The sequence below is a fragment of the Rosa rugosa genome, chromosome 1 (assembly GCF_958449725.1).
Source record: "Rosa rugosa chromosome 1, drRosRugo1.1, whole genome shotgun sequence".
Taxonomy (NCBI): domain Eukaryota; kingdom Viridiplantae; phylum Streptophyta; class Magnoliopsida; order Rosales; family Rosaceae; genus Rosa; species Rosa rugosa.
Genome location: NC_084820.1, coordinates 15,899,665 through 15,926,406, shown reverse-complemented (window position 1 = coordinate 15,926,406; position 26,742 = coordinate 15,899,665). Strand labels below are relative to the sequence as shown.

The 26,742-nt window shown below is 38.5% G+C and overlaps 3 protein-coding genes and 1 long non-coding RNA gene across 4 annotated transcripts; 2 read left to right on the top strand and 2 right to left on the bottom strand.

The window, feature by feature from the left end:
* The first annotated feature begins 8,255 nt into the window (after positions 1 to 8,255).
* LOC133713119 (uncharacterized) lies at positions 8,256 to 9,187 on the top strand. Its single transcript, XM_062139261.1, has 2 exons — positions 8,256 to 9,019; positions 9,181 to 9,187. Exons 1-2 carry the CDS (start codon positions 8,256 to 8,258, stop codon positions 9,185 to 9,187), a joined length of 771 nt encoding a protein of 256 aa, XP_061995245.1.
* Positions 9,188 to 9,192: 5 nt separating this feature from the next.
* Positions 9,193 to 10,550, bottom strand: LOC133740917 (uncharacterized). The gene is made up of 3 exons (XR_009861506.1): positions 9,989 to 10,550; positions 9,798 to 9,839; positions 9,193 to 9,441 (listed from the first exon to the last, which is right to left on the bottom strand). It is a non-coding gene; the product is annotated as an uncharacterized LOC133740917 (long non-coding RNA).
* An 8,333-nt stretch (positions 10,551 to 18,883) lies between these two features.
* Positions 18,884 to 20,647, bottom strand: LOC133712776 (uncharacterized). Its single transcript, XM_062138916.1, has one exon. It carries the CDS (start codon positions 20,645 to 20,647, stop codon positions 18,884 to 18,886), a length of 1,764 nt encoding a protein of 587 aa, XP_061994900.1.
* A 3,210-nt stretch (positions 20,648 to 23,857) lies between these two features.
* On the top strand, positions 23,858 to 25,133 carry LOC133712692 (uncharacterized). The gene is made up of 3 exons (XM_062138822.1): positions 23,858 to 24,391; positions 24,495 to 24,680; positions 24,849 to 25,133. The coding sequence occupies exons 1-3, from the start codon at positions 23,909 to 23,911 to the stop codon at positions 25,131 to 25,133; spliced, it is 954 nt and encodes a 317-aa protein (XP_061994806.1). The 5' UTR covers positions 23,858 to 23,908.
* Positions 25,134 to 26,742: the final 1,609 nt, after the last annotated feature.

The window sequence follows — 26,742 nt, the reverse complement described above, 5'->3', positions numbered from 1 at the left end:
GATATTTTTGAATAAAACTTTAACATAGACTAAACTAACCTATAATAAACCTATTTACAATGTAACATCTCTAAAATTATACATTTATAATAGAATTATGATATTTTATATGGACGAGTAATTACTAGTGTTTTTATCTATGTGTATTGATAATGTGTTGTATATTGATAATGTAAATATGATTTACTTTTTTAAATAATTAGAAAATTACAAGGGGATGGGGCGGGGCACGTAAAACCAAAACCCTGTGAATGAAAATGAACAAGTACAACAAAAGGAATATAAAAGCTACTACGATGTGGTTTGATCTAGCTGGTTGAACTGCTTTCATTTAATATCATACAATACTGCTCCCAAGTACATGAATTTTGGAAATGATTTTCGTACTTCATCACATGGTTATTGTATGTGTACGTGTTGTTCCCTTTCCACATGCAATCCATATATCGGATATTAAGGAAATCATGTTATGGTTGGAGCATTCAACTTTGTAGCAGATAAAAACAAAAAGGTTTTTGTTGTATTCAACTTGATTGCAAAAAAAAAAAAAAAAATTCAAAATTTCATATTTTTTCGATAAAATTATGAAGTAAAAATTCATTGTAGGTGACATAAAAATTTAACAGAAATTTTAGAGAAATTTCGGACAAAATTTCGGTGTGAATTTTTAAATATATATTGTGTGTGTAGATATTTCGGAAATTAAGAATTTCGTGGAAATGTACGGAAAATTTCGGGAAACTTCTGACGGAAATGATATAGCATATGAATTTCGTTTCGGTACTTCAAAATTACGGAAATTTCGGCAATTTCGGAGAAATTTAAAACCTTGGTATTAAGAGAGAAATCGCCATATAGCCATGTAGCATGCAGCTTCGTCTGCCTCTTTTCACGACGATAATGCAAAAGTTGTTTTTTTTCATTTGCAAGCCTCATAATCATTGGTAGAAGAGATGATTTTGTTGCCAAAGTTTGTTGCCATGAATATTGATGACACAAGAGCTACAGTTCAACGCTTGCTGCCTCTTATCGTTGTGATTGCCTGTGTGGTTTTCATACCTTGATGTAGCGGTCCTTTGTCGGAAGAGCACCATCATTTGTTGACGTAGCAGTCTTTCACCAGGAGGAGAGTACCATCATGGTCACTTTGCTTTTGCCACCTATACACAGGACGCACCGCCATATAGGCATCAAGAAGCAAAGTGAGGCAAGAATGGCGTTGTGGTTTTGATTTGTGTCAGAGAGACTATTGTGGGAAACAGCTCGACTTCTCCGTGATTGCTGATGTGGTAATCGCCTTGGTCACCAATAGGAGATTATGAGGATGGAAGCAACATAGACACTCCAGAGAGATTTTTGGCCATGCTTCATGGATCTTAGCACTTGACAATGTCTGCACCATGAAATGAAAAGTTCAGTAATTTCAGGTGATAATTATTGTATACCTGTAACTAATGGAGATTCTTCTACTGAAACGTGGTTCTCCGTCTGTGGCTTCTCTTGGAAAGCTTTAAGGATGGAATGCTGTAGAACTCCGGTCTCGTGCGAACTCTCTCTTTTTTGCTCTCCTCTCTCTTGAGTGCCTCAATATTGATGGCTTCTGCTCTTTAATGCTGCAGAGTTTCGCCTGTTTTCTGTTCTACTCTCTAGTCTTTCTTGCTGCCCCCCTCCGCTCTCTTTTAGCTTCTCCTCCCGTCTCTGCCTTTTGCTCTTGATGTTAAGCCTTTTTATTGGCAGCTGATAACCCAAATGGTTGGTTGGAGATAAGGATAACATGCAATTTAAATTCAAATTTGTCACTTTGAAGATGATCACAGCAGCAACAAAACTCCAATTTTCACGTTGGAAGCTTGAACTGGTAGCTTCTTTGTTTATTCAAACTTAAGATAGGTACAAATCTCTTTCATCTTGACTCGGTCTCCAGTTTGTAAGAGGTGAGTTTGATGCCTTTACGTTGAAGACTAGTTCACGTGAGGCTGATCACTTTTTCTTCTTTCATAGACCGACTCATGCATCCTCTGTTATGATCGCATATGAATTTGAATACTTGTCGATAAGATTACAAATTCAAAAGGGTTTATAGTCAAAGCTAATCTCAATTTCTTGTTGGCTACTGTTTGCATTTCTTAAGAAAAGAACACACAGACCAAATAACCAATCACACCTAGAGGTGTAATTTAGTTTGGCCTACCTCCATATTTGTCTCGTCTTGCTTTGAAATGCTTTGATCAATCAATGAAATCATTCTGCTGATCTGGTGGCTAAATGAATTGGTATATTTTTTCTTGCTTTGGACACCAAACTTTAATCAAAAACCAATGACAACTTACTCGTGGTAGTTCATTGAATTGGACCTCTAAGAGAAAATTTTGGTCTCAACACGGGGCAATAAAATATTTATTGGGTATTATTGGGAGCAATAAAGTTTATTGGAGGGCAATAAAATAGGACACCGGACTCCGGTCTGGAGGTTGCCGAAAGTTCGCAAAAAGGTCGCCGGAGACTTTTATTAACCCCTAATAAATTTTTATTGGGGGGCAAGTTCTCCAAAAAAAAAAAAAAACTCATTTATTGCAAATTGATTATGATAAATTGATAATTAAAAGAGAAACTTGTGAGATTAAAAAATAAAAAGTCAATAATTTCTCAAAGAAGAAAAGAAAAGGGAACAACTTGTTCAGAAGGATTACAGTAGCTGTAGGGAAGAAGGAATTACGGTATCTAATGTGTTGTTACAAGGTTATACAAGGGACCAAGAAAGTGAGGTCAAATATGATAAAATAAAAGGTTTTGGTGACTCCCAAGTTTTTCTCATTTCTCCACTCTAAAACTTTACAAAAGTAACATTTCGCTGCAATAGGCCTTTGAATGATGGTGGATGATTGTGTGGTGCTATTTTTCTCGAGGCTTACTAATTTTTTCTCTTTTCTTTGCTACGGTTTTTTAAACAAAGGAAAATTTTTATAGAGATAACTAAAATTGTTCCATAGAGGCCTTTCATTAACTCCTTAATCCATTTGTAAGAACGTATCATCCATTTGTGAAAGCTCTCATTATCTCAATGCATTTCAACTTCAAGTGTTGTAATATATACAGGACAAGGGTAAGAAGAAGGGCAATTCAAAGCAGCGCCAAATACATGTAGTTCAGTAGAACCCAGAGATAATGGGATTTAACATTAATAACATCAATGTACCGGATAAAGAAGGCAGATAAAAGCTGGTACGATTAATATGTCACACATATTTTTGATTTATTGGGAATTTTATTTTAAACAAGGTGGTCACAATAGACCAAAAGGTAGATAACATTATTCTTTAGAGATTAGATCACAAGCCTTAACCTACGTTTGGTGCAAGGTAGACATGCATTGCCATGGTTATCCATCCTGATCCATACACGGTTGCAGCAATAATCATCAGTTACCGCCATGCCTGGTTTTACCATCACAGTGGTAACCAAGGGGTTGTCTTTCTTAATTATCGCTTTGGCTTCCTGCCCAGACTTTCCAAGTAGTTCAGGCCATATATGTTTGTATCCTATAGAAAATCAACAATGCTTCTAATTTTTAAGATTGTAAGATGAGTATATTTCAACCCAAAAAAAAAAAAAAAAAAAAAACAAGTATTGAGGGGGGGAGAGAGAGAGAACCTAGGCTACGGCATCTAAATGCTTCGTTTTGACAAGGAGGGTAAGGAAAAGACATTTCTTAGGTTGCTTCTGATTATGGTGAAAATGAAAAACCAAGTGATTGTCTATAAAATAATGCTATAGATCCCAAAATTGTTTACCAACTACGTGGCATACACCATATCATCACTTTCTTTTGGAAATTATGCTGACATGATTCTTTATTGGCTATTTAGAAATAAAAATTGATATTAAAATTAGGATTAAATACTTGTTACTCCTCAAATTTTTGCCTGAAAAACAGTTTAGTCCCTCGCCTTTCAAATTAAACTGGATAGTTCTTATTCTTTCTAATTCTTATACAACAAGTCCAAAACAGGTCTAAAATGACTATTCTACCCCCAAGATCCTTTTTATATTTTTTTCTCTCTCTTTTTTCAATTTCTCTCTCTTTTTTTATTTATTTTTTCTGCTTTTCTCTCTCTCCCTCTCCACAGATCGATCTTCTCTCTCTTGGTTTTCATTCTCATCCAAACTTTCCAACCACCCACACTTCTCTCTCTCTCTCTTCTTCTTCAATGGCTTCCATCTCTGCTCCAACCCCAGCTCCTCCCAACCTTACCTTTCCCAACCCCAAATCCTACCCCTCCTCCGCTTCGAAAACCCCATTGTACCCTTCCTCTTCCTCTAGATTTTCCGATTCATCCCTCTGCCGGTGCCGGAACCCTTCCACCTCCGACGACGACGACTCAGTCCAGTGGAGATGGGACTCTGCGCTCCAGGACCTCGTCAAAAACGCCATGAAACGACTCGATTTCCAAGGAGGAGGAGGAGGCGCTACTGCTAGCAAGGCCGACAAGGAGGAGCCTGACTGGGATTGGGATCGCTGGCGTCAGCATTTCCTCGAGGTCGAAGACCAAGAGCGCCTCGTCTCACTTCTCAAGGTCCCGCTTTAACGATGTCGATTTCCGCAACCCCAAAAAACCCCAACAGAGGCCTAAACCCTCAAAACCCCATAACCGGAACACCCAGAATTCCAAACCCCAAAATCGAAACACCACCCAGAACTTCAAACCCAATGAAAGGCCCAATCTTTCGAAACCCCCTTTTCCTTCACTCCCTGATGTCACCAGCAACAGTGAAAAAGCAAAGACCTTTGAGAGAAGATCGATTTGTGGAGAGGGAGAGAGAGAAAAGCAGAAAGAAATTGAAAAAAAGAGAGAGAAGATCGATCTGTGGAGAGGGAGAGAGAGAAAAGCAGAAAAAATAAATAAATAAAGAGAGAGAAATTGAAAAAAGAGAGAGAGAAATAAAAAAAGGATCTTGGGGGTAGAATAGTCATTTTAGATCTGTTTTGGACTTGTTGTGTGAGAATTAGAAAGAATAAGGACTATCCAGTTTAATTTGAAAGGCGAGGGACTAAACTGTTTTTCAGGCAAAAGTTTGAGGAGTAACAAGTATTTAATCCTTAAAATTAATATTAAACAAAAATCACAATTAAACAAAAATTAGAAAATGAATAGATGCTCATTCTTGCTTTCAGCAACCTCAATGCCCAGATCGAAATATCAGAACAAAACAGTTAATTATTGTATATATGAAGGTCAAATGAAGGATTGAGAATTTGGAATTTTTCATGTTTGGGTTTCTACTTTGTATGGAACATATATGGCAAATTAATCGATGATTGGTGTTTTATCTTTGTCTCTCTTCAGAAAATTAAGATTTAAAAATAAGAACACGAAGAATTTTCAATCTCTTGTCGTTAATTTTGCAACTTCATTTGTTGTTTTCATAGAAGCATGAGTCTTTTGAAGATCAAAACCTTCCCAAGCAAGGGAGAACACATGAGAGAGGCTTCCAAGTTCCAAATGACTCATCAGGGAGAGAGCTGCTCCAGTAATCGGTACGCTCTGATGGCAGATTATTGCTTTTTCTTAACAAGTAAATCTTAAAAAAAAAAATTAGGATTTGTAAATAATATTCTTTTTCCACAATTTGTGTTTTTAATTAGACAAATCCATTTCATTGAAATTTCATAATGATATTAATGAGGTGGTGCTTGCCACATCATTTGGTAATGAATTTTGGTATATGAATTTGGGATCTCTAGCAAGAGTATATATATATGTTTTTAATCATGCCAAAATTGTATGGAAATCCACAAAAATTACATTAATTACTAAAGTGGATTTTTTTTTTTTTTTTTGACCAGCTAAAGTGGATTTCCGTTGTGGATTACTATAGGAAAGGGCCTTTGTACCCAGCAAATTTCTATATAGACCCAGCAAATTAATTTTTCATGAAAAGACGGTTATATTCTCGTACGAAATGACAGTAATAGTCATAGTGAGCTTGAAAGGCCCCGTCGATGTTCAGTTTCATCCTTCCTGAAGGTGGGCAACGCCACTTAGCACCAACTCGTTTTCTCTTCTTTGAATGAGTCGGTATCACTTTCTTATAATCCTCCAGAAATTTACAAGCTCCATGAATCATGAACAAAGGGTTAAATAACCCTTGCCTCCATATTATATTGTTTCTATCAGACCAAATAACCCAAAACATGACCAAGAATAATTCCAAAGACTAACCATGCAACTTCTTGAACATCAACCTAACCCATCACCAAGTGATAAATGCAAATTATCAGCCAGAATGAGTTTAAGTGGACTTTGATACCAACACACCTTATCAGCGGGAGCTGCACCATTAGAAATCTCATTTCTGTCACTAAGGACAGGGAGTGATGGAATATAAGCCCCGAAGTGACAAAAGTCTGGGTAACGTAGACTAGCGTTCTTTCCTTTAGTAATCATATTCTGATTTTTTTCCTTTTATATTTGAAATATATTTGTGGTCAGTGTTGTTGAAATGTATGTGTAAGGCTGGTGGCCAAAGTAAATACCCAAGGCCGGTGGCCAAGGGGAATAAAATGTTGTTGATCAGATTCAAAGGGAAATAGGGGCAATTCCATGTCTCATGCTAAAAATGAATCTTCGCCTTGAGGAAAGAATCGAGGCGGCTAGGGCCCGAGGAAAGATTCAGGGTGGCCAAGGCCCGAGGAATTATTCGGGGCGGCCAGGACGGCCAGGGCCCGAGGAAAGAATCGGGGCAGCCAGGGCCTGAGGAAAGAATCGGAGCGGCCAGGGCTTGAGGAAATATTCGAGGCAAGATTCGAAACAGCCAGAGAATGGAAATTTCCTCTTACGACGAGTGTCCAAAGAGAAAATTTGGGGGCATTGTGGGAGTAGTCAAATTCTGCTGGGCCCGCAATTAAGGTGATTAACTCCGTAGTTAGTATGACGTTAAATTTCAGTCATGAATGCGGCAATTATTATAATAATAACTACGCACAATGATTATGATTATAAGTGCACAATGAATGACTATCATAAATACGCAATGAATAACGGTCGTAAGTACTTAATGATTAACTGTTATTAGTGCAGCAATAATTGTCATCATAAGTGTGTAAATAAATGCAGCCATAAAAGCAGAAATAATGGCGGCTTGTTCCTCAAGTAAGTCATCGCCTATATAAAGGAGGCTCGACGTCCAGGTAATCTATCGAATTCCAATTCTCTCTACTCCACTACTAAGAAACGTACTGACTTAGGCATCGGAGGGTTTTCTGCAGGTATCCCCTCTCCTCGAGCCGACGGTCAAACTCCAGGTCAACTCTCGAAGGAAACTTCTCGATTGTTCCCGGTCAGCTCCCGCTCCAGTCCGCATTCATTAGTGAGTCAAACTCCTCTACGGAATTTTTCGTCACCAACAAACGGAAATGTCAAAAACTACCCTTCCATTTGTGGCCACCAACGTAGCACCAGATTATCGGTTAAGGGCTTAACTAGCTGTAGGTAAGAAGGAATTATGGTCTATTGATCTTCTTCTTCAAAAATAAAAAATAAAAAATAAAATAAAATAAAGAAGAAGAAGGAATTATGGTATCTGCATCATTCTCTAAGTGCTGTTACAAGGTTATACATGGATGGTAATAAGAAAGTGAGGTCATATATGATCAAAATAGAAGGTTTGGTGAATCCGACTTTTTCTCAGTAGCTTCTCAAATTTTACCACTTCGAAATTTACATGGAACTACGATAGGTCTTTGAACGGTGGTGGATGATTGTATAGTGCTCCTTTACTCGAGACTTGTTAATTTTTTCTCTTTCTTAAACAAAGGAACAATTTTACACTTTTTACAGGGTCTAAAACTGTTCCCTTAGAGGCCTTTCAATAATTCCTAAATCCAGTTGCAAGAACATGTATTCCATTTGTGAAACCTCTCATCTACTATCTCAATGCATCTCAACTTCCAAGTGTTTTATAATACAGGATAACGTTAGATGGGCGATTCAAGAATCATCTTATTCAAGCACATACTTAGAGGTCCTTACTGCTTTTTACTCACAGCATTGGATAATATACCATAACTTAATATACAAACCTTACCAAATTCATGGCTTATCAATTGTGCACAGAGTAAAATCATCTAGATAACATACCACTACACAATGGACATTGTTAATTAAAGTGCAGATAAACTAAGATCAGACAGAAGTTCAGAATATCTCACCAAACTACAGCAACAAATAGTAGAGGAGCTCTTCTTCTGCATGTTTATGATTTGCTGCCCAATCACTAATGTTCATGCATGGCTTCTGCATGTTTATGATTTGCTGCCCAATCACAAGCTAGAGCTCTTCTTCATCCTTATTTGGGCAATATGGGTGGAACGCAACAATGTTACTTGGAAGGGGACCTCCTTTTGTCCCGTGAATACTGCTACCTGGGCTACCAAGCTCCTTGAGGACTACCATGCGGCCCATCCGGGGTCACCAAAGAAGAAGTCAAGGCATAAAACTAAGTGGCAGCTGCCACCTCGAGGTAGGCTGAAACTTAATATTGATGGCGCATTTCACAGCGCTACTGGTCAAGGGGGTATTGGGGCTCTCATCAGGAATGAAGATGGTGTATGTCTCGCTGCAATTGCACGTCCCTTTCCCCATGCTAGATCCGCCTTTCAGATGGAGTTGGAAGCCATGAGAGCAGGACTTTTACTCATCATTTATCAAGGATTAGTCAATGTTGATATTGAAACTGACTGCTCTTTGGTGATTGCTGCACTCAAAAGTGACACGGAGGACTACTCTGAAGTTGGTTGTATTGTTGAGGATTGCAAAGCATATCTGCATGCAATTTCTTCTATTAATCTATACTCTGTCTATCGTGAAGCAAACGGTGTGGCCCATAGATTGGCACACCTTGCTAGTGTTGATTACTTAGATGATTACTGGTTAGATGAGACTCCTGTGATTATCCGGGATGCTCTCTTTGAGGATTCTTGTACTAGTACTCGAGGTGTAGGTAATATGTCCCCCTCGCTGTACAATCATCCTTCTTATTCTATTAATAATACTTTCGGGCGTGGGGCTGAGCCTCCCAGTTAGGTTGGGTTCCAAACCCCGTTTCAAAAAAAAAAAAAAAAAAAATAGTAGAGGAGCTGCAATACACTCCTACCCCAGAAACATAATTTGCGATGGATAGATACTAATGTTTTGATAGATAGCATATTTCAAATTCTGACAAACAAAGTATAGGAATTGGTTACTTGGTATCTGTATTCCTGAAAGACAACTGCAGCACCGGAAACCATCTTCCTAGTCTTCAACTTCATCGTAACTTTCTCCAAATGTTGAGACGTAAAAATTACGACCATTATTGTTAAATTTCGAGCATGCTCAAGCATATACCTTGCTAACTCAATTTCTTTAGACCCATCGGGCAGCTTCACAGTAACCCAGATGTCTGAAAAGCAAGAAGACAACAAATCCAACTCAATTGAAACTTTTCGGGAAAAAAAAATTCAAAAATAATAATATACCAAATCAAGAAATGGCTACTGATCCTTTGAAAAGCATGATAAAGCTCCTGATCTAGATATGATAATACTGAGTACTGATTCTAGAAAGAATTATTTGTGGTGCTCCTGAAGGAAGTAGAAACACAAACTAACTTACATTGTCCTGTATAAATTCCTTAGACTTCAGGTATAAATTACCAAAATGTAAAGAACACAACTCAAGCATTCCTCTAAAAAAAGAGACTATTGCCGGGACCAGTTCATCAACAAAGTTAGCAATATGCATACACAGATTACTAACATTATCAAATGGTGGTGGCCTTGATCCTTCGCGAAGAAGAGCCTGCAATGATAAAAACCATGCTTCTAAGTTTACTTTCATTCTTTAAAGGATGAACTTAGCAGAAATATGAATTTTCATTCTAGATATGAGATGATTATAAGCTAATATAAAAACCACCACTCAAATTTTAGAAACTGAAAAGGAACTACCATAAATTTCTTTGCCTTCATGGTCTCTGGGTTTAGAGTAAGATCTTCAACCCTGGATAAACTGCAAACAACCTCAAATGCGTTGTCAATGCCTGCTTTTGTAGGCTCCAGTAAATCACAGCTTTGGAGAAGATACATTTAAAGATTTGGGTGATTCACCAAATTTCCATACCAGTTCAAACATTCAAGATTTGGTGCAGATATATTTAAAGATTTAGTACTACTTGAATCAAATGTCCAGTTGATGCTTATGTCTTCAAGTTTCTCACCCGAGATGTTAAGGATGACAAGTTACCCACAGTGCTGCACAAGACTAAAGGATGCCAAAGACGAGCTCTCAATGGTGATCTTTTCTATATTTTGAACACCTTGAACAACTAATTCCTCGATATATTTGCAAGAAGATGAGACCCATTTGAAAAAGCCCTCCTCTTTTTTTTTTTTTTTTTTTTTGAATAAAGGATTAGGCGATATTAGTTCCTCGGAGGCAAACGATGTAGGGAACAAGTCCCACCCTCAATCCCGAAGGAGAGGGGTTTGCCACACTCTGGGAACCCACCGCCCGTCCCCCTATTTTTATTTTATTAATAACATAAAAAGAAAATACAACCTAAAGAAGGGGGGGACATAAACCTTACTCCAAAAGCTAGAAAGAAAGACAAAAGGAAGTGAAAAAATTGATGCAGAACCTCAAATTTTCCCAACTTCCAACTGTTAAAACAAGCCCAACACCAACCGATGCAAGAAAGAGAGTTAAACATGGCGAAGGTAAGGGAATCCCAGATCATCCATACGAAGATAAGGAGATATATTAGGCGGAGGAGAAACATGTCATACCAGGGATGGAGAAAGTAAGCCCATGTTTGTCATTCTATTAGCCACCGTATTTCCTTCCCGAAGAATATGGGAACAATGAAAGGTCATTGCTCTAATACGTGCTAAGCAAGTAAGCCATGCAATTCGAAGCGGCCAAGGTGGAACAAAAGATGAGGATTTGATGCATGCAATTACACTAGTCGAATCACATTCAAGCCAGAGGCATCGCCAACCATACTGGAAGGCATATTCAATCCCAATGATCACACCCATAAGCTCCGCGTAGAAGGCAGATTTGTGTCCCAATCCTTGACAGTAACCGCCAATGTACTGACCATGGGTGTCACGAAACACACCACCACAAGCTGCAGGTCCTGGATTACCCTTTGCAAGACCATCAGTATTCAACTTAATCCAAGGAAAAATTGGAGGGTGCCAGAGAACTAACCGCGGCGCTACTCGATTTTTAGGAATAGGCTGAATACCCAACCCAACCAACAACTGAGTGTCAACCAAACCATTCGAATAACCTGGCATGTAAGGAGCAGCAAAGCCAAGCCAAGCCTTGAGAGAGCTGAAAATTCACATGAGGGAAGGGCGCTTGTCCTCAAATCTAAGCTTATTGCGAGCTTTCCATATAGCCATAAGAGCATAGAGACAACTAGCAAGCCAAATATTTTTTAGTTGGGGAGAGAAAGACTTGCCAATAATGGAGGTAAATAACCCACCAATAGTGCCACTAGTCGGTAAGAAAGTCCCAAAACAGCATGCTAGCCATTGCCAAACATGTTGCGCAAACGAGCAAGTGACAAATAAGTGAGTAGAATCCTCAATATAGCCAAAAGTACAAAGCTGGCAAACAGACACTATTGGGATACCCCGTTCTTGAAGCTGCACATCAGTAGGTAGTTTATCATAGGAAAGGCGCCATGCCAATAAAGATAACCGTGGTGGAATGAAAGAATGCCAAACCTTAGAAACCCACTCATCTTCCGAAAATGATTGTCGGACTAGATGGTATCCATCAGAAAAAGAGAAAGAACCTGAGCTTGAAGGCACCCAAATTAATACATTATTTTCTGGTTCAATTGGTAGTGGGATTTGAAGAATTTCAGCCGCCAAAACCGGAAACGAAATTGAAAATTCATTGGGCAAGGTCCATTGCTGATTAGTAATAAAATTTTCCACCTTACTCATCAAACGTTTGGGAAAATTCGGAGCCTGTAATTTTACAATTAAGGGGGCATTCAACCACTTGTCCATCCATAAATTCACCAACTTTCCATCACCAATAAGCCACTTGGAGTTATGGAAAATGAAAGGAAGAGCTGCCTTTAAACCACGCCAAACCGAGGACCTAAAATACCGATATTTCATATTGCAGCAAATAGAAAACCGTTGAGATGCATAGCTGCTCCATATTGAACCCGATGTGAGAGTAGACCAACTAAGAGATAGCAGAGCTGCCAAGTTAAGAGACTTGAGATCACGTAGCCCAAGGCCCCCCTCCTTCTTTGGCACACAAACCTGCCGCCAAGAAACGATGACAAGTTTTCTTTTTGATAAATCTCCAGACCAAATAAAGTTTCGAGCACATGTAGACAAGTGTTTCAATAGTGAAGAAGGCCATAAGTACACAGAGAAACTATGAATTAGCAAACTCTGAAAGACATCATGAACCAACTGAACACGCCCCGCCATGGACAACAACTTGCCTTGCCAGCCAACAAGACGAGATTTAGCCTTATCAGCAATTGCTTGAAGGTGTATACGTCGAGGCTTCCCCTTGAATATAGGAACACCCAGATAAGTAAGTGGAGTAGTACCTAACTTGAAGCCCAATAAACGTTTGATAACCCTACGCCGATGAGAATAGTTGTCACCAGTATAAAAAGTACTCTTCTCTTTATTTACTATCTGACCTGAAGCAGCACCATACTCATCCAAAAAGAGTTGCAAACGGTGAAGAGAAAATATATCCCCTCGACAGAAAATAAAAAGATCATCAGCATAGAGCACATGAGTAATTAGACAACTCCTCGGCATAGAAATAGGTTTGATCTTTCGAGCATCAAAAAGAGAGGACAGTCCTCGACTTAGTGCTTCTTCCGCAATGCAGAACAATAAAGGAGATAGAGGATCCCTTTGTCTTACCCCTCGAGCACAAGAAAAAAAACCTTGTGGCGTCCCATTAATCAAGACAGACAGCTTAGCAGAATTTAAAATAGTCTGAATTAAATTTCTGAATCTTGAGGAGAACCCAAACCTCTCTAAGACCTGAAAAAGGAACTGCCAGTGAAGAGTATCAAATGCTTTGGCAATATCAACTTTAATGCCCACATTACCTCCGTAGATTTTCCTATCCAATAGATTGAAGCCCTCAGAAACAAGGCCAATGCAATCTGCAATACGACGGCCTTTAAGAAAGGCATTCTGATGAGCTGAAACAATACGTGAAGCTATAGGACCCAAACGATCTGCCATAATTTTTGGAATGATCTTAAATAAAAAATTGGCCAAAGCAATTGGCCTGAACTGAGAGATCATATTCTTTGAGCCTACATTAAGCATTTTCTTTCATCACCCTAAAATTCCTTAACCTAAGCCTTAGTATAGTTATTACAATCCTACCCTTTGTTCTAAAAACTTAGTGGAGCTATTTGTTGAGACTTACTACATGAGGGTGGCAAAGATGAAGATTTAGAAGAGGTAAAAGTTCAAGTGTGGGGGTAGACTTGTCCACAAAAAGAAAAATTATGTGGAAGCCATGAAAAAGAAAATGAAAAAAAAAAAATGAGTACGGCTAGGAAAATAAAAGAAAGGAAGAAAAAAAAATGTTTATGGATTTTAGTCCCCCATACTTGGTGAGTTTGGAGATTGTTTTGAATTGAAGGCCCGCTATTGAAAAATTTGGTCTTTGTCCAGTTCACGAGAGTTCAAGGGAAGTTTAGAGGGAAGTTCGGGCCCAACATGAAGATATTAGGCCTCTTATTTTGCCTCTATGGGGTTGTAACGTTTTGTATGCCTTGGTGAATTTCTAGAAGTCTCTCTACATCAACATGAGCTCTACTAGGTTTTTAGGATACTTTGACATTCCTTAACCTTTGTTTCTTAAAACCTTGAACCTTAGCCCCATTACAACCCTTAATAAGACCTTTTTGATCCTTAAGATGGGATAGCCTTTGATCTGTGGAGATGAGTTATAAGAGTTGAACCTATGGCTTGGGTTCATCCATGCAAGTAGTTGATATCTTTCATGAGATCTTGAAAAATTATATTCACAAAGTGCTTTTCGTTTCTTATATATGTGAGCTATTTGATTGCCTCGAAATATGTTCTCTCACATATAATTGAGTGATTATAAGCTTTTAAGCATTGCCATAAATCTGAGAGAAGAAAGAGTGGACATACCTTGTGAGGATATGAATCATACTTGTCTGAAACATGCTGAGCTCCACCCATCACCATTGTTACAACCAGGTCCTACTTATTTATACTTCTATTAACTCTCGAATATCTAAATATTGATTCTTGATTAAGTGCTAATTTCAATGCCATGAGAGTACGGATTTATGAGATAAATGTTAAGGGCAGTATAGTCTTTGTTTGTCACTTGTGTAGAGTCTAGTAGTGACGTGTTTGTTTTTGTTAAGTTTTTCATTTTGATTTTGCTAAGGGACTAGCAAACGCTAAGTGTGGGGGTATTTGATAAGAGCACAAAGTGTGACATTTTTAATATATATTTTCCCTCATTTGGCTAAGTTATTCTCTTAAAATTAATAATTATAACATAGTTTATGTTTTTAGGTACTTCAAGGACTGAAATGGAGAAAACAAGCGAAAAAGAGCAGAAATGAGAGGAAATTAAGGACAAGTCATTTTAGAAACTTTCCTCTTTCATTTTAGGAAATATTTCCTATTTTGTTTTTGGGAACTTTCTTCTTTTAAACGTTCTAATTTCTGATTTTCTTGTTTTAAAGAGAGTCCATCCCATTAAGAACTCTTGAGTGATGTAATCAAGGAAACATGAATGATAAGATGAAGCACATAAATCAGGAAGAATTCAGGAGATATAAGGGAGTGTTTGTAGTCGATATTTATGCATGATTATCTTATTTACTATTGATTATAACACTAATTAAATTCTGATTTTTCTTGATTGTAGGAGTTCATTATGTGCACAATTGGAAGAAGATATTAGTGCAATTTATAGGAGAAGAATAAGGGATGTATCTGGTCACTATTCAAGGAATATACAATGAGTCATTAAGGGGGAAAGAGATCAGAAAAATCAAGACTTTGTCATGAGAAAATCAAGCAAATTTGGAGGAGAAATCACCTCAAGATGATTGGCCATGATTGCATCACAAGAGATGAGAATTCCACTATAAATAGCAGCCATTCTCTACTCCAAAATCATCACTTCTTCATGCAAAATTCAGTTCATTAGCTTAGCTCTCTTCTCTCCAAAACCCTCTCCAAATATTCAGAAAAAGCCTCTTGTCGTGAAGAGCTTTAGGACTTCTCCAAGGCTGTTCGTGTTCTTGAAGGCCAAGCCTTGTGTTCTCTTGACGTTCTCCAAGCTTCCTTGAAGATCAAAAAGTGTAATCCATGGCCCTTATTTCTGTTTTCATACTCTTCAGTATTGAATTTCAGATTTCGTTTATGAGCTTTATTATTGGAATTGGATTTTTGTTGAGAATGAGTTTATGTTAGTAATTTTCAGATTTGTTTCTTTATGTTCTTGATTTGTTTATGATATCTTTATAATCTGATTTTGTGCCATCCTTTTATATCTTTAAGCATATGATTTTAGTTGAATAACTATGTTAATCTGTAGGTTAATAAAGCCAAATTTGTGTTCTGATTCACCTAATCGTTTTGGGGCAGAAATTGAAGTGGTAAAGGCTATGTACAATGGTCGAAATTATATGCTACATGTTTGTGCGTTTGTAACTTCTTATGGATGCATACATGTTTGGATTCAGAATTTTAATTGCACTTAATGATTCATATTTAATGTTGACGGATGCTCTTCAGTATTAACGTGATGTTTTATATGAAATATTTTAAGTTATGGACTTTTCCTAACTTAGGAGATTAAAGAAGAATTAAAGTGGTACTCGATCTCTTCAGACTTGTACTTCGAATTCATTTCTGATATTTAGTGTTGGCACGATTTTAGGTTGTTTAGATTGAAATAATTCATTGCATGTTGATATGGTTTGAAAATTCTGATTTGAGTGTGAAGAAGTCGATCATTGTAGATAGTTTTATTTGTTTTATTTTTATTTGAAATAGATTAGAAACCAAATTTCAAAACCCCCCATTTTATTCTTTTATTTACTAATTGACCTTTTTGTGTAGGTGTACCCTACAATCCCCGGACTGAACGATCCCTGCTTATCCTATACTGACAACTACATTTTGCAGGGTTAAATTGTGAGGCTATTTCAGCCACATCAATTTTTGGCGCCGTTGCTGGGGATTGTTAAAATCCCTATCGCTTAAAGTGTCATTAATTTTGTTTTTTTATATAGAATGCATGCTAAATTTTTGTACTACGTTTGTGGAATGATGACAAATTGCGATTTTTGCTAGGCCAAGCTATAATTGTGATTTAGTTTAAGTTTTATGAGTGTTACTAAATTAAGCATGTCTTTTATAATTGTTGTGCAATTTGTAGAAGTTTTTTTTAGCATGTTGTAAATTGTCTGTGTTTCACTTAGATTAATTTACTTAGGTTGTTTTGAATTTCGTTAAATACTTAATTGTTGTAAGTGTGTAAAAATAAAAAATAAAGGAAATTAACTCAAAAAAACAAAAAAACAAAAAAATTGTTGTGTGAACAAGGAGAAGAGTCCAGGCTGAAGGACTATAAATTTTAAGCGCTGCATGGGAGGCAACCCATTTCAACCGAAGCTGTGGAGGAACCATCAACGAGAGTTTGACATTTCTATCCCTTCACTTGTTTAGGTTGAATTGTACTTGTGTCTTTTATTTTCGTTTTTGCTCTTTTGTTTTTGTATTTATTTTTGTAAATTTCATTCCTATATGCTTAATTGTTCCATTGCATGCTTATGATTGATTACATTGAGGACAATGCAATATTTAAGTGTGGGGAAAGGGATTTATAAATCTTTTTTTCTTGAGTCATATATATTGAAAATACAAAAAAATCAAAAAATGTCAAAAATTAAAAAAAATTTGTTGCTTTTATTTATTGAGTCAAAATGATTTTTGGGTGAAATAATTTCTTCAAAGTAGACGCATCTGATGGGATGTGATGTCTAAGGTCTAGTTTGGATCCGAGAAGTGCTGACAAAGGGTCTCGTCCCTTGTCAAACAAGTGAGCTGAGCTCCGCCAAAATCGGTCCCCTCTTCACCTGGTCATGTTCTAAAGGAGTTACCGAAAGGAGAAAGGAAATAACCCTAGTCCAAAACCTTTGTGGCGTCAGTCGTAGTCTTTTGTTTTAATTTTGAGTCTTAGGATGCCCTTAACTGTCTAGGATGATTCACTATCTCTGAAATTATGGCTAAAAGAGGATCACAGATTGAGATGATGTTAAATGTTATTCTTTAACACAATGAAGTTAGAATTAGCATTTGGATATAACCAATTTTGTTGGAAAAAGAATTGCACAAAGCCAATAACATCATTACCAACAATATCCCAGCAACTTTGGTAAAAGGAGCCGGGAAAACCATCTGGACCAGGAGAACTAGAAGGGTCCATAGAGAAAACAACACGTCGAATCTCTTCTGCAGTGGGAATAGAAACCAAAACTGAATTATCATCCTCAGAAACCAAGGAGGGAATGACCTTGCAGAAATCAACTACACCACTTGGAGCAACATCTGAAGCATATAACGATTTATAAAACTCAACAACATGATTAGCAATATCTTGTGGATCAGTAAGAAGATTTCCCCCAACCTGTAAGCAATGCATTAAAGAGCGCCTTGCCTTATTGCGGGCATAAGCATGGAAAAAATTTGAGCATTTATCCCCCTCGGTAAACCATTTAACACGAGCTCTATTCCTCCAAAAAGTCTCCTGATGCTTAACCGCATTAAGAACATCGGCCTTTGCAAGAACTTCAGCCTCAAAGTTAATATCAGTAGAACCATTAGAAGCAATATCTTGTTGAATAGCAGTCAACTTAGCACGGGCCAACTCCAAGTTTCTATGAACATTCCCAAATACCGTGGTGTTCCATTGCTTAAGGCATAACTTCAAGGCCTTTAATTTTTGTAGCGTCACATACATGGGACAACCAGCTGGCCTGGTGGTCGACCAACAATTCGCCACCAACTCCTTGAAAGAAGAGTGGAGAAGCCACATAGATTGGAAACGAAAAGGTTTAGGACCCCCTGGTACAGACTTACCGGCTGAAAAAAGTAAACCATTATGATCCGAAACCACTCGGGGAAGAGCTATACAGTTGGTAAATGGCCAAGCCTCAAACCAGCCATCATCACATAAGGAGCGATCAAGCCGTCGTTCCAAGTGCTTCCGACCGCGCCCTTTAGACCATGTAAAGAAAGCCCCTGAAGTATCAAGATGGGTGAAATGACATCGTTCTGTGGCATCGCGAAAATCCTCACAAGATGAACGCTTAGGGATATTCCCATTCATGGCCTCATGAGCCCCCAATACTGCATTAAAGTCTCCTATTGCCATCCATGGAATGGTGGTCTGTTGACGAAGAAGTAATAAATCCGACCATAATTTGCGACGTTTTAGTGCAGTTGTAGCCGCGTAGACACAAGATAGTTGAGTAAGAGTGCCTTCCAAAGTAATCTGAATAGTAATGTGTTGATCTGCAGAGAGCACTAGTGTAGGAGAAGAGATATGTAAAGAACCAAGAAGCCAGATATTTGGAAGAAGAGTACCTCTATCATTTACCGCAATTAGTCGTAGATTCAAGGAAGCCCAGTAAGCAGCAGGAACAGAGTCAAAAGGAATCATTGGCTCTGAAATGCAAACCAAATCTGGGTGATATTTAGAACAAAAATTTGATAATTCTGCACGGGTATCAGAGTTGCCAATACCACGAATATTCCAATAAAGGAGCTTCATCTAAGACGGAGGGGCTTGTTTCGAACCCTTGATGGGTATGGAGTTTTACGATCTGGAGAAGCGTTAGCGGTTTTTTGTTTTTTTTTCTCCAACTTCTTTTGTGATTTAGTGAGAACCGGAATAAACCCATCAATATCCTCACCATTAACAAATCTTGCAACCACATCAATTTCTGAAGCCACATTAGATTTGACAAAACCAGGAGGTGGACCAAGGCGTGGTGGAGCACTAGAAGGAGCCTCTCTGATCAAACCTTCAACCCTCTCCTCCTCAAAAATATCCCCCCAAGTACGGGTAGGTGAATCACTAATATCTGTGTCCGAAGCATCAGATGCAGCATTAGAGGCTAGGTTAGAATTATTCTCCTCCATTACCCTTTGAGCTTGTTCCTCCATAACCTCTGCCGCTGCTTCCTCCAAAACAGTATTTACAAGAGCCACAACAACATCACTTTGGATGGGAGCCTGAATGGAAATCTCATTAGGCGAAGCCACTTGATCATTACCGGAATGGAGAACTTGATCACCTGCCAAAGGTTGCTCTATGGCATTCAAAGTAACAACAGTACCGTCAATATAGTTAATGGCATGTGCGTCAGAGAAGCTAGCCTCTTGAACATGGGTTTCCTGCAATTTATTCTTTATACGATATTCTTGACGAACCTCTTTACGTTTCGCAGGAACTTCCTTGGACTTTAGTTGCCTGCAATTATTCCTTTCGTGCCCTATCAAACCACAATGAGAACACTGAGGAGGTAGGTTTTCATACTCAATACCTACTGGAAAACAAAGGTGTTCTCTTTCAACCATAATGGACGTAGGAAGAGCACCTAACAGATCAACATCCACCAACACTCTAGCATAATATCCATATCGTTGTTCCTTAGTTGCCGCATCCAATTGCAACGGGGTGCCCACTCCCCGAGCAATTTCAAGAATGTGTTGTTGGTGCCAATACTCTTGACTAAGGCCTGAAATACGTACCCAGATTTGTGCATGCGTTTGGGGAAGCACATCACCAGGCCTGAAATCAGGTTTCCATTGAGACAGACGAAAAATTCCAGATTCGAGAGTGCAAGTCCCACCGCCCCAAACTTTGCGCATATCTGCTTCAGAGTTGAAGTGAATGTCAAAATACCCTTTCCCAATGGGGACCAGACGCCACGGACCCAACGGACGCCAAAGAGTATGCAGAGAAGCCTTGAGAGTTTCAGTTTTCAATGGAATAGTGCCCTTACGGAGTAGCAATCGACCGATCAAATTATTTCGGCAGGCTGTTAATTGTTCTTGATAGATCCTCTCATTGATCTTCACATAAACCGTGTCTCCACGAATTGTTGGCGCTGGTAGTTGGCTGATAGGAACTTGGGTTTCCTCTGAACCTGCAACAATGGATGCAAAGGTCTTTGCCTTGTGAATTTTCTGTTCAGATGTAGAAGAGGAAGATCTCGTGTCAGAGAATGGCTGAAGAAAACTCCACGGGCAGGCTGGAGGAGGCTCGCCCATGGCGGTGGCCTGGTAAGAGACGGCCCCAATCTCTACCTCAGCATTCATCAACTCCAAATCTCTGAGATCAGAGGAAAGAGTGGTGGGCACTTTAATAACGGTAAAAAACATTTCAAACACCAAGGACCACAGCGATCCACAAGCAAAAATGCAAGGAGGAAGCACCAACTCTTTCCTATCATTTTCATCATAGGAAGAGATCTCCAGATGAAGCACTTCAATATTACCGTTCACTACATTGTTGATCCACGTCATCAATTGAAAATGCTCATTAACACAGAAGCATGGTTCTTCATCACTGTCCTCATCTGGATAATTTTCCCCAACAAAAACGAAAGCCCACTATCTGATTAGACCCGCGATTGAAAAAGAACCTATCCAAGGAATTGATCAACCTAAGCCGACTAAAGCATGAATTCGTATTCGATTCAGAAAATTCCTCAAAATTCAATGTGGGACTTGACAGATAAAGTTCTCTGCATCTTTTGGACACACATCCGAAAATGGTGAGCTCAGTTATGGTAAGTAAGGAAAGAATGCGATGGACAACTTTCAGTTCTAGTCTGTCTATCATACTCTCACTCTCACCACAACCTCCTCCACATTCACAACTAACACTACCCATTTCTGTTTACATGAAACTAGGTTGTGACCTTTTGGTTTGACTACTTTACCTTCACCTTCACAAATTTCAGTAACCAAAACTACTACTTCATCAATTATATTCCTTCATACTGTGAAACATGAAGAAAAGTAGCAACCTTGAAACTAGTACTTACCATTCATGATGTACCCAATAGAAATTTAGCTTACTCTAGATAGTTGGATGACAGGCACCCCATCTTCATTTGAACAGGGTCTGGAATTTGACGGATTGCAGGTCCATTCACAAAACAGAGCACAGAAAACCCTAATTTTGCTACTTTTGTTGTAGAATGGAGGTTTTTGTTGTTTTAAACGAAACTAAAACCTGGGCTTGCACAGGCCCAAATGCTTTCCCCACTATCCTCCTCCTCTTTCTTTTTTTTTTCTTTTTTTTTTCCCTTCTGTAATCATAAACTTCAAGCTCGTTTGCTTAGGAAATTAAGGTGTTTGAAAGCTTCCCCAGTTCTCCCCCACACACAATCGGAAAGCCAATGAAAACTACAGCATTCCGCTCAACCGAAGCCATCACACACTTGGCTCCGGAGACATTGTTCCCGCATCACCTCGACACCGTCAACCACAAGTTTTGCATCTTGGGAAGGAGTTATAAACCGCCACCGGCCACATGGAATTCAGAAGCACAAGCATTCCTATTATTCGAAACCAACCCTTTTCGTTAGCAATCAGGAGGAGGGGTCGTCCTGGCATTTTGCCCCAGAACTTCTTTGGAAAGGTCATAAACAGCTTCACTGAATGACAATAACATTGTCTCTATGAACGCTTGGCAGCACAAAGTTCAGTACGTTATCCGTACGTGGGATACCTTTTATAACACCTTCATGTTTAAAATCAAAAATTTTGAAGGAACGATATGCCACACTTTTACGATTTGTAGTCGACATGAAAATCATAATCAAATAAATCTTCATCGTATTATTTCACACAAAAATTTTGTTTTTGTTGAGCTCATGTAAAAAGTAAAGACACATACGTTATTTGAGACAGATGTCACCCAACCAAACTACTCACCTAACAATGAGGGCCAATGCCCCGTTTCTGATCAATAACGTTCATAGTAGTGATATTGCACTTTCTCCCCAAAGCTTTCAATTATACTACTGTATACCCCTCAAGTCATTTCAAACTGTAAAGGTATCCAAGAACATGATCCAAATTTATATATTAAATAGATCTATACTATTGTAAGAAGGATAGACTGTTTGAAGATCATGCTTACTTTTATTATGTTGCTCAGTGATGTATCAGCTAGAAACATGTAAGTTGACGAGAGTATTGCTAGATATCGATCAAATCTTAGTTCGATCAAGAATCACACAAAAAGTTTAAGATGGAAGAGTTCCTCTTTGTATAAATATGTGGATCTCTTTCCTAGTAAGACTAGGATAGGTCCTCATCCTTACCTATTGATCGGGAGATAGAATCAATCAATCTGATCATCTCCAAATATTTAACAGAAGCATGAGAGTGATATATATGTATATATGATATCCTAGAGATTCCGATCTCTTAGGCACAAACTAATGTTTCAAATTATGCGAACCAATCTAATTGAGGTACATGGGTTTACATATTCCAAGTTTATACAATTGGACGTTGTACATTCATTACCGATTCTTCTTTCAGATAAAAATATTATAAAATAAAATAAAATAAATCACCGATTTTCATATGAATTTATCTCGAGAAATTTTATTCACACATAGTTATTTTCTAAATACACATCCCATATTTTTGTAAAATTTCATATTTCTATTTTACCCCTCCTCAAGAAAATATTAATCATATTCCAGCCTCTGCTCGAAGGCAATGGAGCCACCCAGCCGGTCGCAACTGTCGGAGTCCGGAGGCCAACGATTTAATTGAGGAGAGGGAGTCGCCGAAGGAATCTTGCTTGCTGAGTCACAACCAAAAGAAGTAGAGAGAAGATAGGGGCGAACAGAGAGAGAGAGAGAGAGAGAGAAGCTTAAAGGAGAATTGCAGTAAAGCAACTATGCACAGGCTTTAGCATATGAATTATGATATGTATTTCAAAACTTGAAAATCCATATCTACTTCAACCAACCAACATGAGTTTTCAAAGCTTTTCAGTGTATCTACATGCGCAAATCCAAGTAGACGATTCTAGTTCCAATGGTCAACTTGAATTATATATCAAGCCAATCCATAAGAAATCATAAACTCGTTGTTAATCAATTGGAATCTTCTAATTATTAATTAGGCACGCTATCGTTCCTGCAATTGTATTAAAATTTTGCTTTCTAGCATGGAGATTTCCTGCCGATGAGATAGTAAAAGGAGGAATAGGCACAGAGAGTAAAAGAGGAAATATCAGGGAAAAAATGGCAAAAAGAATTTAAAAGGTGTGTATTAAGAAAGTAGGAATGTGTGAATAAAATTACTCATTTATCTCATGTCATTTCTCATGTGCAAAGGGCCTAAAAATAGAAAGAAAGACGTGAAAAGGAAAGTAAGAAAAAGTCAGTTTGAATCGTACCGTATTATTATTTTGGTCAAGCTCAGGATTTGAATATTATGGCTCTCAGATTCATACCCATAAAAACTCGTCTGCATTTAATTCTCTCTGCAACATTATAGTAGACAAAGTTCATAAAAAAAAACCATTTAGTTATACTTTAAAACTAGAAAAATTAGCAAATGGCAGAGAGCTCTCTGTCTAGTCTTCCTCCCTATTAATCTTACCTTCAGAATAAAGAAATCAAAACCCCAACGTGCACCACCTTACAGCTTACGTTGATTCAAAGATTCTATAACTCATCAGTTTCATCAGTACTCTTTCCATTCACTTCTTTCAATTCTTCACAAAGGAATTAATTGAACTCTTCATCATCAATGTCGGTGCTGGCCAAGACTGACTCCGAGGCGAGCAGCCTCAGCCACTCCTCACCGCCGCGCTCGCCACGCAGGAGCAGCGAGCGCGGTGCAGTTTACTACGTGCAGAGCCCCTCACGGGACTCGCACGATGGCGAGAAGACCACCAACTCCTTCCACTCCAGCCCGATGGGCTCGCCGCCTCACTCCCACTCCAACTCCTCCCTCGGCCCCCACTCGCGCGAGTCCGCCTCCACCCGGTTTTCTGGCTCACGGAGCAGCAAGCAACACAGTGGACCCCAGCGCAAGGGGTGGAGGCCGTGGAAGGATCAGTTCGACTCCATTGAAGAAGAGGGCCTGCTCGACGATGACAACGAAAGCGATGGTCTCTCTCGCCGGTGTTACTTTCTCGCTTTCATTTTAGGCTTCTTTGCGCTATTTACTCTGTTCTCTTTGATTCTGTGGGGTGCGAGTAGGGCACAGAAGCCCGTTATCACTATGAAGGTAAGTTTTTGCATACCATAATGTTAATGATAAAATGTGACACTGTGACATGTTTGGCTAGAAAATAAAGTTAATTTGGTAATTGTCATATCTTCGGTTGCAGAGCATCAGATTTGATCAATTTGTGGTTCAAGCCGGGGAGGATTTCTCAGGAGTGGCCACCAACATGGTGTCCTTGAATTCCACCGTGAAGTTCACATTTCGCAACACTGCTACATTTTTTGGGGTTCATGTCAAATCAACGCCTCTTGATCTCTCATTCTCTGAGCTCACCGTAGCCAGCGGAATGGTATGAAAATGCTTATATTAACCATTACTTTAAATGTTCACAATTTCGCTAAAAAATCATCTTAGGTTGCCACACTAGAAGCAGTACACCATTACATGATTTACAATTTTTATAGAGATTAAAATGCACCTATGAACATATTGAGAACTTTGGTTTTGGGTTTTGCAGACAAACAAATTTTACCAATCGAGAAAGAGTCAGAGACCGATTACAGTGAATTTGATAGGGAACAAAATTCCACTTTACGGTGGGGGAGCAAATTTAGGAAGCTTGAATGGTGCACCTATTCAGCCACTGACACTGGCATTGAAGTTCGAGGTGAGATCGGGAGCTAATGTTTTGGGAAAACTGGTGCGACCTAAGTTCAACAAGAGAGTCGATTGCACTGTGGTTATGGATCCTAAGAAGATGAATGTGGTCATTGCCTTGAAGAACAAATGCACTTACCAGTGAACTGAGATGGGTTTGTTTAGTCATTGACTGGTAAAACTATGTTGTATACTCTCTGTTTGTTTATGTAAGTTTTGATTAAATATTGGAAAAGTTTTGGAGTTACAAGCAGAGCCTCAGGATTTGACTGCGGGGATCCGGATCCTGTTGGCTGACTAGGCAAGATTCCGGGAGCATAGAACTTCGGTCCAGTAGGTGGCAATATATATTAGCAAAACCAGTTTCATTTTAAATATATTGAATTTTTTTTTTACTGTTATTCTATATACAAAATACGAAGGAAGACTAGGTAACAAGATGTGGGTAGGACGATCTAAAAGCGACCGGAAGTATTAACAGGATGCTATGAATTACAATCCTAAGTCTTCTTTCATCTTTTCTTAAGAAAAAAAAAGTCTTCTTTCATCTTATTTGCTTCTTTTTGAGAACGAGCATTATCTAAACTGAAAGATGCAAACTATTGGTCCACCATTATCCTCAATCAGCTGTAACATGTTCTGTAGGAATTAGATAGTAACTCGAACTATAAATATCACTAGATAAAGTAAAGCGAGTCAGCTGATGATCAGCTTATCAAGTCTTTTACATACTATGCTGTTTAATCTATTCAACCGGTGCCTAATTTGCTGCAGTGGTGGACATTGAGCGTCATTGGACTTGGATATGAAGTAGTAAGTCTGCATCCTACAAATAATTTTGAGTTTGGCTCTAAAATGAAGCTTATTGGTACATGAAGTTTGTTCGTGGCACCCTTTTCTGATTGAATGACAACATAACAGTAGTAGCGTATTTACTGAAGGGCATTCATGCCTTTGGGCAGTGTCCTGCACTTTCTGAAGACTTAAAGGTCAAGGATATGATAGATGATGCATCTTGTTGAGAGAACTAATTAAAGCTCTTTTGGGCTGAGCTTGAGAAATTCAAAATTGACTTGACTTGGCTGGAGCCTCATTTTCAAAGGGCCTTGGGTACGAAGAAGTATGCGGACGAAGCATGGAAGGCAAAAAGGTTTAAGGAGGAGCTAGATGCTTTGGAGATTAAAAGGAAGAGGGCTGAAGGATGATCTAGTAGCTGTGGAGGTAAAATTTGAGGAAGGAAAAAGCAAACTAGACAATACTGAAAATCTGGGATATGGATGATGAGCTAGCTAGGCTATTGAAATTTATCAAATCGAAAATAGGAACTGGCAAGTGAAATTTGTCGAATTGAAGAGAGGTGTAGCTAGGCGGTTGAAGAGATTGCTACATAAATTTCACTTACAGTTCCTATTTCACTCCATCCCTACCTCTTCTGGGTCGATCGATAAGAAACAAAACTCATGATCGGATACCTAGGAAAAATGGGAAAAAGCGAACAGTGGATGCATGGGGATTTTGATTCTCATTCTGGTAAGTGGATTCAGTGGACTTCTAGGGATGACTGGAGTTTCACTGTGACATGATAATTTGTCTAAAGCATTTCAATATTTTTTGGGTTGATGCGTAAATTATATGAAATTAAAAGTAAGAAGTCAGACAAATTTGATAGGTTCTTTTTCATGATATTGTGGTCATATTTAAATTACATGACGATCATATATGAAGGTAAGAATGGAATGATTACTGGCACATCA